Here is a 9,975-nt window from a genome sequence, read left to right as displayed (position 1 = left end):
CTCTGATTAAGAAACTAGCATGTAAACAGCAATTTTTCATTACCTTAATTCTATTAAAGTCATATTCGAAGTAAACACAAATGGAATTAAACATGTGGAGTATTCCTGTTTTAGTCGGATTATCGAAGTGCATTACAGACATGTACACACCTTAATCATACTATTAACATCGTGTGAGAGTTTTCACCGCATTTTGCGACAGGACACGTACACACACGGCAATGCTCAACCGTTTGACGGCAAACAAGAGAGCATGGCTGCGTCCGAAACCATGTACTTACCTACTTTATAGTAGGCGAAATACATGTGTATATAGTAGGCGAGATGTGTGTATATAGTAGGCGAGATACATGTGCATATAGTAGCCGAGATGCATGTGTATATAGTAGGCGAGATGCACGTGTGTATAGTAGGCGAGATGCACGTGTACATAGTAGGTGAAATACATGTATATGGAAGGTGAAATACATGTATTTTGGCTACTATATAGTAGGTAAGTACGCGGTTTGGGACGCAGCCCATGGCTTCAAACAGTCGTCTACTAGCACTTACAGCATGACAAATAATTAACTGCACTTGAAGCTTTCATAAAATTAAAAATGAAACACCCAAAACTGTATACAGTACCATAATGAAGACTAACTGTATGTTGATGTGTGAAATTGTGCAGGGAATGTCGGACGGCGTGGCGTGGTGACGTAATGACGTGTGCCGTTAACCGATCTATGTTCTATAACATGTAAAACAGGAACATAAAAGGAGCATTCTAAACGCAACTCATGTAAACACCTTAATCACAAGATTGTCTTATTCAGAATAAGGTCCATAATTAAATTATTGCTGTCCATGTAAACATAGTCAATGATAGTAGATTAATCTCCACGCGGGGAACCGATATTACATTACTGTGATCAACACCAGTATGGAGCAGTTTGTTGGTCTTACGTCGACAGGTAGGGACAAAGATGTTAGGAGAGGATGAGAGCAAAACTACGCCTCAAACCCCGATGGACATACGGTTTAGGACGTAGCAATCCAGCGTGTCGACAGAGTTGGTAAGAATCTATGGCTAGAGAATAAGGGCTCTGTTTTAAAGTCAGAATCTGGCGTGTAGTGTACCTTAAGGCCATGGTCATTGAGTGCACACTCTCAGCCGGGCCAAGGCGCTGATACTCCGGAGCGCACTGTGCCGTTCCCCGCTGCGGGTTACTCCAGGTGGAACACAGAATTAAAAACAACAGTCCAAAATATATAAAGTGACACCACCACATCGCAACTGTAGGGGGACTGAAAACAATATAACTTAAATAACTCGCTGTTATTTAAAAGAATATGACTTAAATAAACAAACGAAAACAAATAAAACAAAACGGTGACACGAGCGGCAGCAAAACGCACAAGCGTACCCTGTCAACTGGAACCGGAAGCTGCAGAGTTTCCTGAACCTGAGACAGAGCTCTAATATTTTCATATTTTAATGAGAAAAACAAAGTAAGACTTCAGATTTTCATAGATCATTGTCTTCTCCACTTCTTTATTATTGTCCACTGAGATCAGAATTGGGCAGTCAGGGCACACTGCAATCATTCTGGAGGCAACAAACAATAGTTTGGTGTAAAACTTCTCACATACTGTATATGTTCAGTAGACTTGATGACATATTTTGAACATTAATTTTAGGACAAATTTTTGCCAAAAGGTGAGATGGACCTTTATAGTTCCAAGGTGTCTATTTATTATGGAAGTGTACTGCAGTTACTCACCTGAATTCTTTAAAACATTTATTTCTACAGGGTTGTTTTTTGTTGTTGTTGTTGTTGTTGTTGTTTTGTTTTGTTTTTGTTTTTTTGTTTTTTTGTGATTGTTGCCGTGGCTTATTTATTTATTTATTTAATTAATTTTGCGATACAACTTGCAGAGCTTTTGTGGGTTTTTTTCTTTTCTTTTCTTTTCTTTTTTTTTTGCAGAAATTGCAACTGTATAAAATACTTCTTTCACAGAGACCTTTTAGCTGTACTTTAGCTGAGGACTTTGGCTGAATGCGTGATGACATCACATGACGCGTCTTGGCCAAATTCTGCCATAATTCTTTGGTAATTCTGAAAAATCGCAAGCTCCTCTAAATATTGCCGAGTTTGCTTGATTTTGCGTTCATTTCTATTAGCGCAAAATCGATAAATCCTGGAGGGACTGTAGCTATGTTTATATCTGTGCTGTAAATTACATTTCCTAATACTGATAGGAACGTTGACATTTTTAGAGAGTAGATTCTTTAATTTTGCCATTAAACTATCTCTCCATGATCCGAGAAAGCCCTAGACTCCTCTATTAGTCAGCTTTAACTTTGGGAATTCAGAATAATTCAGAAAATGTTATATTATAACCCAATGATTTTTATATCTATATCTATTATGATAAGGTGATTTGATTTTTAATTTTTTTCCATTATTTCTATTATCATTTATCCATTTATTTGAGAATAGCAAATTATACGACATCTATTATCAACCAGTGATTTTAAAAAGTCTATTATTATTATTATTATTATTATTATTATATACTAATTCAATATGAAAATTGTGAATTTATTTATTATTTAATTTATAACGTTGGAAACTTATTATATTTTTGTTTGTGCTTATAGAGGCATACATAATAGCCATCATTTATAACCAATCATTGGTTTCAAGAGATGTTTTATTGCACTGAGCACATGACTCTTCATCTGAGCTACACAGTGTGAAGATCAAAAGTCTGTTCTGAAGCTTTTCATGCAGCTGGCTTGACCTTGAAGACTGGATCCTCAGCAAAGGCATCCGTGATGAGCTTTTCCTTGGTCTTGAAATCTGCTGGGCAGTTGGAGGATACAGTTTTGGGGAATTTGCCAATTACAGGCTCCGTTTGTCCTGGTATCTGTGGGTCAGGGCGCAAGGGAAGACCGGTGGGTGTGTCGGGTTTCTCATGCTGATCAGGAAAGAAAGGAAGGGTCACGGGTCTATCCAGTGATGGGAGGAGTTGAACAGTTCCCTCGGGCTTCCTCATGGTGGATTCTTGTGAGTGCTGGTGGTGGTGGTGATGATGCTCGTGCTCATGGAGGTGTCCGTGCTTGTGCTCATGATCCAGTGCCAGCTCGTGATCATGCTCGTGTGTCTCACCTTCATTGTGTCCGTAGTTGTGGTGGGCGGGGTGAACACCCTGGTCTCGCGTGTGGTTGTGGGCTTGACCATGGTGTACATGGACATGGTCATGATTATGGCTGTGCTCGTGAGAATGTGCATGACCATGGGCTTTACCATGTCCCTCATTGTGAGTGTGCTTACCCTCATGCTTGTGATCATGTTTGTGGTCAGCTGTGTGATCATGGTCGTGTGTAGTTGGATGGGAATGAGGGAGTGTGTGATTATGAGAGTGGTCATGTGAATGGGATGCGTCACCAGTCTTCTCATGATGATGGTCCGTCTCTCCACCAAGTAAATGGTTCTTCTTTTCCTCCTCTGCGGCCTTAAGAACAAGGTTAGGGCAATAGTTATAGCTAAATAAGTGTACTTCCTTATTACAAAATAATGGCCGTTAAAAGAGTTTCGTATCTTACCTGAGGTTCATAGATTTCACACTTAGATTCCAGGTATTCGCTGCCATCGTGTGCGAGTGTGTGTGTGGCTCTGCAGAACCCTTTGTGCTGAGGACAAATAACATAACTTTACTGCTTTGCTCTATGCTGCCTTAAAATTAGTCTAATACATATACACCAAATTGATTTTTGATTATGTTATTGAGTATTTTTGAAAATGTTTTCACACAGTATATATATTATTTTCATATCAACAACTGAATGAATAAAAAGTCTCTTTTAGGACTTCACACTTACTGCAAACTCGCAGGCCATTATGTCACATTTTGAAGCCTCAGATACATCAGTTTTGTTAGAGCAAACTGTCTCCTGAATGGTGAACTCCGCACTGTACATAGTCATCAAACCACCCTAAACAAAAACAAAAACAAAAAAAATCAGATGAAATGCATAGTTTCATTCTTTCCATCATTCTTACTTTATTTTTGAAAATGTCCTTTCTGATTTTTGGACAAGTTCTTACCTGTGAGATTGCTCTTGTAATATTAAGAGGAGCAAAGTAATTTGGGAGTCCACTTTCCTTATTAAACTTCTCCAAACCCAGCTTCACTGTCTTCTCCACTTCTTTATTATCCAATGAGATTAGAGTTGGGCAGTCAGGGCACACTTGAACGATTTTGGAAGCAGAGACTGCAAAATAAAACAGCTATTTCTTTATTTCTTTATCATCTTCTATTTGCTACATTAATATCGAAATATTTGTGTAGTTGTATATTTTATGGTCTATTTTTTTATTTTTATTAATTTGATCATTACCTGGTCGGACGCTACAGCTGTATTTGTAGAGTCGAGAGACTCTTTGAGGTTTGTTTACATAGATCACAGCCTTACACTGACCATAAACCTGGGTAGAACAACAGAAAAACATACATTATGATCTTCTGTAATTAAATTACATTTAAAGGGAAATTTGAATGGGGGAAATAGAGTGATCATACCGGGTTTTCACCAAAGTTCCTACTCTCACAGTCCTTATAACTCTTCTTACTGAGGACATGGCATTTGGTCTCGAGGATATCAATTGTTAGATAAAACACCTCTCCGGTTTCACCCTGTAAATGAAATATGATTTCTGACAACAATTCTTGAGAATACACAAAACAGCTCCTCCCGGGTGTGAACTGAGGACCGGTGTTTACTAGCATATTATACAACCTCAAATGCAAGCAAGCAAACTCACGTGGGGTGTCTGATGGACGTTACTGACTCGTTCCAGGCTGAAGACATAACCCGTGGTGCGATCCTGGTTGATTTTGTCTATAGCTTCTCCAGCAACAAAGACAGTGGTTGCATCCTTGCAACAGCTTGGTGGCAGGACCCCTGTAGGGGCACCATGGACACACACAAATGCCAGCAACAACAGCATGCACTGCTTCATGGTGGAGCGTCTATACCTCTATACACTGCTGATCAACGAGCAAAGAGCAATAAACTTTTATAGTCCCCTATGATCACCCCAGCAGCAGCAGCCTTGATCATTGTGACCTCCCAGTTGGTCAACAAAGCCCCTTTTCTTCTTCGCTGAAAGGCCTCTGTGATCACATCCCATCTCTAATCAATCAACAACCGCAATGCACTCACTGTCTCAGCTGTTTCAGCTTGCTGAGCAAAGACTATGTTGAAACTATTGATTAGTGAGGGGATACTGGTGGCTGTTGCAACTTTCTATTGCTGACTCATAACATTTTACATTTATTTAATTGCCTTTTTATTTCTTTTTATCTTGTTTTCTCTTTATATCAGGAACCTAGAAAACCAGAGTTTGGACACCCCTAAGAAAATAAAAACTCTAAACATAGTGACACTCAATTTGATTATAATTACATCCTTCTATGGCTCCATTTTACCCTTGATTTAATGAAGTTTAGGATATTTTTATATGAAAGCAAACGAATACATGCTTCTGCTGCTTGCAGTTCAAAAGGAAATAGCAAGTAAACGAGAACTTGAGTAGTCGTATCAAAACATTGCAGCCTGAGCATCATAGGCTTGTTCGAAACTTAAAATGACAAACAATGCGTGACGTGTAAACGAGTTAAATCATTTACACCTGGTCTTTTCCTGCAACTTTATCAGCATTATATCCAGATTGGGACCAATATATATATTATATACAGTATCTCACAAAAGTGAGTACACCGCTCACATTTTTGTAAATATTTGATTATATCTTTTCATGTGACAACACTGAAGAAATGACACTTTGCTACAATGTAAAGTAGTGAGTGTACAGATTGTATAACAGTGTAAATTTGCTGTCCTCTCAAAATAACTCAACACACAGCCATTAATGTTTAAACCGCTGGCAAAAAAAGTGAGTACACCCCTAAGTGAAAATGTCCAAATTGGGCCCAAAGTGTCAATATTTTGTGTGGCACCATTATTTTCCAGCACTGCCTTAACCCTCTTGGGCATGGAGTTCACCAGAGCTTCACAGGTTGCCACTGGAGTCCTCTTCCACTCCTCCATGACGACATGGAGTAGAGAAAACAGTAGAGAAAACTATTTCAGAAAATTAATCAGAACCTGATTTATTAATCAGACTAAACTAATTTGTTTTGAAGCAGTTACACTTGTCAAAAGTTGTGCAGCAAACAACAAAATACTGTCAGTACTTGCATGTTGATCCTTTATGTATGTATTTATTTATTTCAGAATGGATTTTTATTTGGAAAAACTCCTAAACATATTTGCCCCAAAAAACATTTTTGGTTATTTAGTTATCAATCCTAAAACACTGACTGTATTAATACTTATCAGTTAACATTTCTGTTCTCTTATTCCTGTTCAAAATTCCTTGGACAACCCGATGTGGTCTTCTGCCGTTGTAGCCCATTCACCTCAAGGATCAGTGTGTTGTTTATTCTGAAATGCTATTCTATTCCAGAGTTGTAAAGTGTGGTTATTTAAGTTACCGTAGCCTTCCTGTCAGTCTGGCCATTCAGCTTTGACATCTGTTATCAGCAAGACTTTCCACATGTAGGATTTTTCTATTTATTTTATTTTATTTTCAAAACAACAACTGTCGTTTGTGGAAAATTCCAGGAGATCAGCAGTTTCTGAAATATTCAAACCAGCCTGTCTATCAACAACAGCCATGCAATTATGCGATTATGGGGTAGACCACTCATCTATAATAACTTTGCATTATTATGCATCCATATGCAATCAACGTTACTGAGATCACATTTTTCCCCCATTCTGATGTTTGAGGTGAACATTAACTGAAGCTCTTGAACTGTATCTGTATGATTTTATGCACTGTGCTGCTGCCACATGATTGGCTTATTGGATAATTGCATGAATGTGCATGAGTAAAGGTGTTCCTAATAATTTGGACAGCAAATGTATATATTTAATTCCAATTGTAATGCATTGCTCTTTATGCATTCTGTCTCATCACCCATGTTATTTTCAGCTATTTATTATATTAGTGATTTATATGTGACTTGCTTTGAACAGACTGTGACAACATTTGATCTGATTTTGAACTGTTTTTATTAATAATAAATGACTGAGACAGAATCAGATTGGATGGTAATAAAGGAGGTTTATTTCATATACCATTTCAGTTGTTGAACAAAACCACTTGTGGCATTGTGTAAACCGGAAGCTTTATTTTATTGAAATTGCGTTTTGTTTTAACATTTCTACCTCAGATTGTATGAAAGACAAATCCTTTGCAAAGTTGAGTATTAATGATGACCCCTCCTGTGGAATGAAGGAGGGAATGGGCAGATAGGATGGATGGAGGGTGGTATTTTCACAGCACCATGGCATTGCGGGAAAGAGAAATCTAGGTGTTCCTCGGATCCTGGAGGGGTAGGTTGACCATCAGGCACCCCTTGCTGTGGTGGTCGAGTGGGCTTAGGGTGTGGTTTCTTGTGGTCACGGCCATGTTCTCCATGGTCTCCATGATGAGGAGGACCCCCATGATGTGGTGGACCTCCATGATGAGGAGGACCTCCATGATGAGGAGGACCTCTATGGAAAGGACTTCTATTTGAACGAGTAAAACAGAATGGATGGCCTGGTGGACCGCTGGGGTTGGCGTGCACTGGATGCTCAGGCTGACCAGGACGTTTGGGGTGTCCTGGACGGGTTAAGAGGTCTCCTTGCTCATGTCCCCCTCGCCCATGGTGCCCTGGACGTCTTTCATGTTCCCCTCGCCCATGGTGCCCTGGACGTCTTTCATGTTCCCCTCGCTCATGGTGCCCTGGACGTCTTTCTTGTTCCCCTCGCTCATGGTGCCCTGGACGTCTTTCATGTTCCCCTCGCTCATGGTGCCCTGGACGGTGTGGGTGTCTTCCATGGTGCCCACAGTGCTTTCCATGATGGAATGGAGGATGTGGGTGACGTGTTGTGTTCTGTTAGAGAGCATAACAAAATAACAATGTATATCACAGCTAGTAAGAAAATACCTTAAACCTAATATAAAAGTTTAAATAATTAAACAATACTGTACATACCTGGACATCATAAATCTCACAATTTACAGTCAAGTCACCATTTCCAAGTTGCGTGGATTTGCAGAATCCATGATGCTTTAAGGATGAGAGGAAATACATTAATGTACTCATTCACATTAAAAGGCAGAATTTTTTTTAATGATAACATGGTACTATTTAATTTGGTGCTATGTATAAAGAGAAAATGACTTTAAGGGAATGAGTGTTCTTACAGCTTCATTGGGACATTTTTGCTTGCAAGCAGGTTTTTCTTCATTTTTCACATTGTCTAAACACTCAGTCTCTACTATGGCAAACTCAGCAAAGTTGGACATTCCAAATTTCATGTTATGCTGGAAAGGCAGACAACAAAAAGCACTGTACAAACTGAAGAATGGGGTTAGATACTTCATCTTACCATCTAAGGAAACTGAATAAAACATGTACATGTACATACTGTATCATGCTTGGCTTTCATCAAGATAAACTGTCCCTACCTGGGTACTCAGTCTGCCAACTTCTAATAGTTTAAAATAGGAGGTTTGGTTGGACTCCTTGTTGAACTTCTCAATGGCAGCTTTTACACTCTCCAAGCCCTGAGGATCATGCAAGGGCAGAAGAGTCAGGCAATCAGGGCAGCTGCGTAGTAGTTGTTCACTTGAAGCTGGGTAAACACCACAAAATATATCACCAGTCAGCCAAATTTAAAATATTCCTGCTTTAATTAGTGCACTAAATTGTGGTGTTGAAACTAAAAGAAATATATGATATAAGTAGCTGATGTACCTGGCTCAGTATCGCAGATTAACTGTGCAATGCCTGGTTTTTCTCCACCATCACAGAGCGTGACGTTGCACTTTGCTATTACTGGCTTCAAGGCAAAGAAGTTAATTTAGTGGAAATTCATGTAATGCTAATGCACTGAAGTAAAAAATAGGATGTAACTTAAGCTTACTGTCTCATAGTCCTTCCTTTCCTCGCATTCATTAAAAGGCTTGGGGTTCACAATATGGCACTTGGTCTCCTTTAACGTCAATACCAGTAAAGTTTGATATGAAGGCAGACCTGTTAAACTCTGCAAAGGGTCACAGGTCATTTAAAAGTATGTAAACTTTTATCATGTACAAATACAGGCACATAGGATGTTTTAAATATTGTTTTTTGTTCACTGTCTTCATTTATACTCACCACGTCCTCTGTGTAGCTGAATAGTTTGAACTTGTATCCATGATGGTGTAGTTTGTTAATCAGGTATTCAGCTTCATCAGCTTTCTCGCTTGCATTAAGCTTATAGAATGAGGGGTCGGTGGCAAACAGCCCCTGGAACAGCACTGCTAGAATTAAGAGTCCTCTCATGGCACAACGTAGAGTTCAGAGTCAAGCTACAATCACAAGACTGAGACTGCAAGGTCCTTGGCTCTGTACTTTATAGAATAAAGAGTCAACAGTTTTATGCCGGCTGCCAAATCAATCAAGGGTAAACACAAACAGAGTTTGGACAGGACATAGAGGATGGACCATTGGACCACATAGTGGTGTGGTTACTATATAATCTTGATGGAATATTATTACAATATATTTTAATAGTGAGCCACAAATCTGCCTAGGAAAAGACTCTTAAGTCTCAAAAAGGCCACAGTTAATCTAAAGAGATTACCTCCTTAGATTAACATACCACTTCAGCATCATCAGACAAAGCACTGAACAGTTAATTATTTGGATAATCCTCTCAAAGTCGTTGGTGTAGAGTGGGTGTACAGTTCTTGATATTTGATTTGCATTCACTGAAAATATAAATGATTAACTGTGTGTCATTGGACATGGAGATGGGAGAAAGGTTAAAAAAAAAAAAAAAAAAACAGCCCAAAGGTACATTTGTTTACAGATTTCTCCAAA

General features: G+C 39.0%; 2 protein-coding genes across 2 annotated transcripts; both read right to left on the bottom strand.

Moving 5' to 3' along the window:
- Positions 1-2,679: 2,679 nt before the first annotated feature.
- fetub (fetuin B) lies at positions 2,680-5,056 on the bottom strand. Its single transcript, XM_053635421.1, has 7 exons — positions 4,812-5,056; positions 4,570-4,683; positions 4,388-4,475; positions 4,095-4,261; positions 3,869-3,982; positions 3,593-3,679; positions 2,680-3,501 (listed from the first exon to the last, which is right to left on the bottom strand). The coding sequence occupies exons 1-7, from the start codon at positions 5,007-5,009 to the stop codon at positions 2,770-2,772; spliced, it is 1,500 nt and encodes a 499-aa protein (XP_053491396.1). The 5' UTR covers positions 5,010-5,056; the 3' UTR covers positions 2,680-2,769.
- A 2,105-nt stretch (positions 5,057-7,161) lies between these two features.
- ahsg1 (alpha-2-HS-glycoprotein 1) lies at positions 7,162-9,492 on the bottom strand. Its single transcript, XM_053635526.1, has 7 exons — positions 9,268-9,492; positions 9,035-9,154; positions 8,866-8,950; positions 8,577-8,743; positions 8,313-8,432; positions 8,101-8,175; positions 7,162-7,998 (listed from the first exon to the last, which is right to left on the bottom strand). Exons 1-7 carry the CDS (start codon positions 9,433-9,435, stop codon positions 7,327-7,329), a joined length of 1,407 nt encoding a protein of 468 aa, XP_053491501.1. The 5' UTR covers positions 9,436-9,492; the 3' UTR covers positions 7,162-7,326.
- Between the last annotated feature and the right edge of the window lie 483 nt (positions 9,493-9,975).

The sequence above is a fragment of the Ictalurus furcatus genome, chromosome 10 (genome assembly GCF_023375685.1).
Source record: "Ictalurus furcatus strain D&B chromosome 10, Billie_1.0, whole genome shotgun sequence".
In the NCBI taxonomy this organism is placed as follows: Eukaryota; Metazoa; Chordata; class Actinopteri; order Siluriformes; family Ictaluridae; genus Ictalurus; species Ictalurus furcatus.
This window is presented reverse-complemented; position numbering and strand designations above follow the sequence as displayed.

Excerpts from the sequence above, each read along its gene's own strand:
- fetub (XM_053635421.1), bottom strand. The coding sequence starts at position 5,009 with ATGAAGCAGTGCATGCTGTTGTTGCTGGCATTTGTGTGTGTCCATGGT. Across the intron at positions 4,262-4,387 it reads CAGCTGTAGCGTCCGACCAG|TCTCTGCTTCCAAAATCGTT; the intron begins GTAATGATCAAA and ends TTTATTTTGCAG. Across the intron at positions 3,680-3,868 it reads TAATGGCCTGCGAGTTTGCA|CACAAAGGGTTCTGCAGAGC; the intron begins GTAAGTGTGAAG and ends ATTTGTCCTCAG.
- ahsg1 (XM_053635526.1), bottom strand. The coding sequence starts at position 9,435 with ATGAGAGGACTCTTAATTCTAGCAGTGCTGTTCCAGGGGCTGTTTGCC. Across the intron at positions 9,155-9,267 it reads TCAGCTACACAGAGGACGTG|AGTTTAACAGGTCTGCCTTC; the intron begins GTGAGTATAAAT and ends GACCCTTTGCAG. Across the intron at positions 8,433-8,576 it reads TTGGCAGACTGAGTACCCAG|CATAACATGAAATTTGGAAT; the intron begins GTAGGGACAGTT and ends CTGCCTTTCCAG.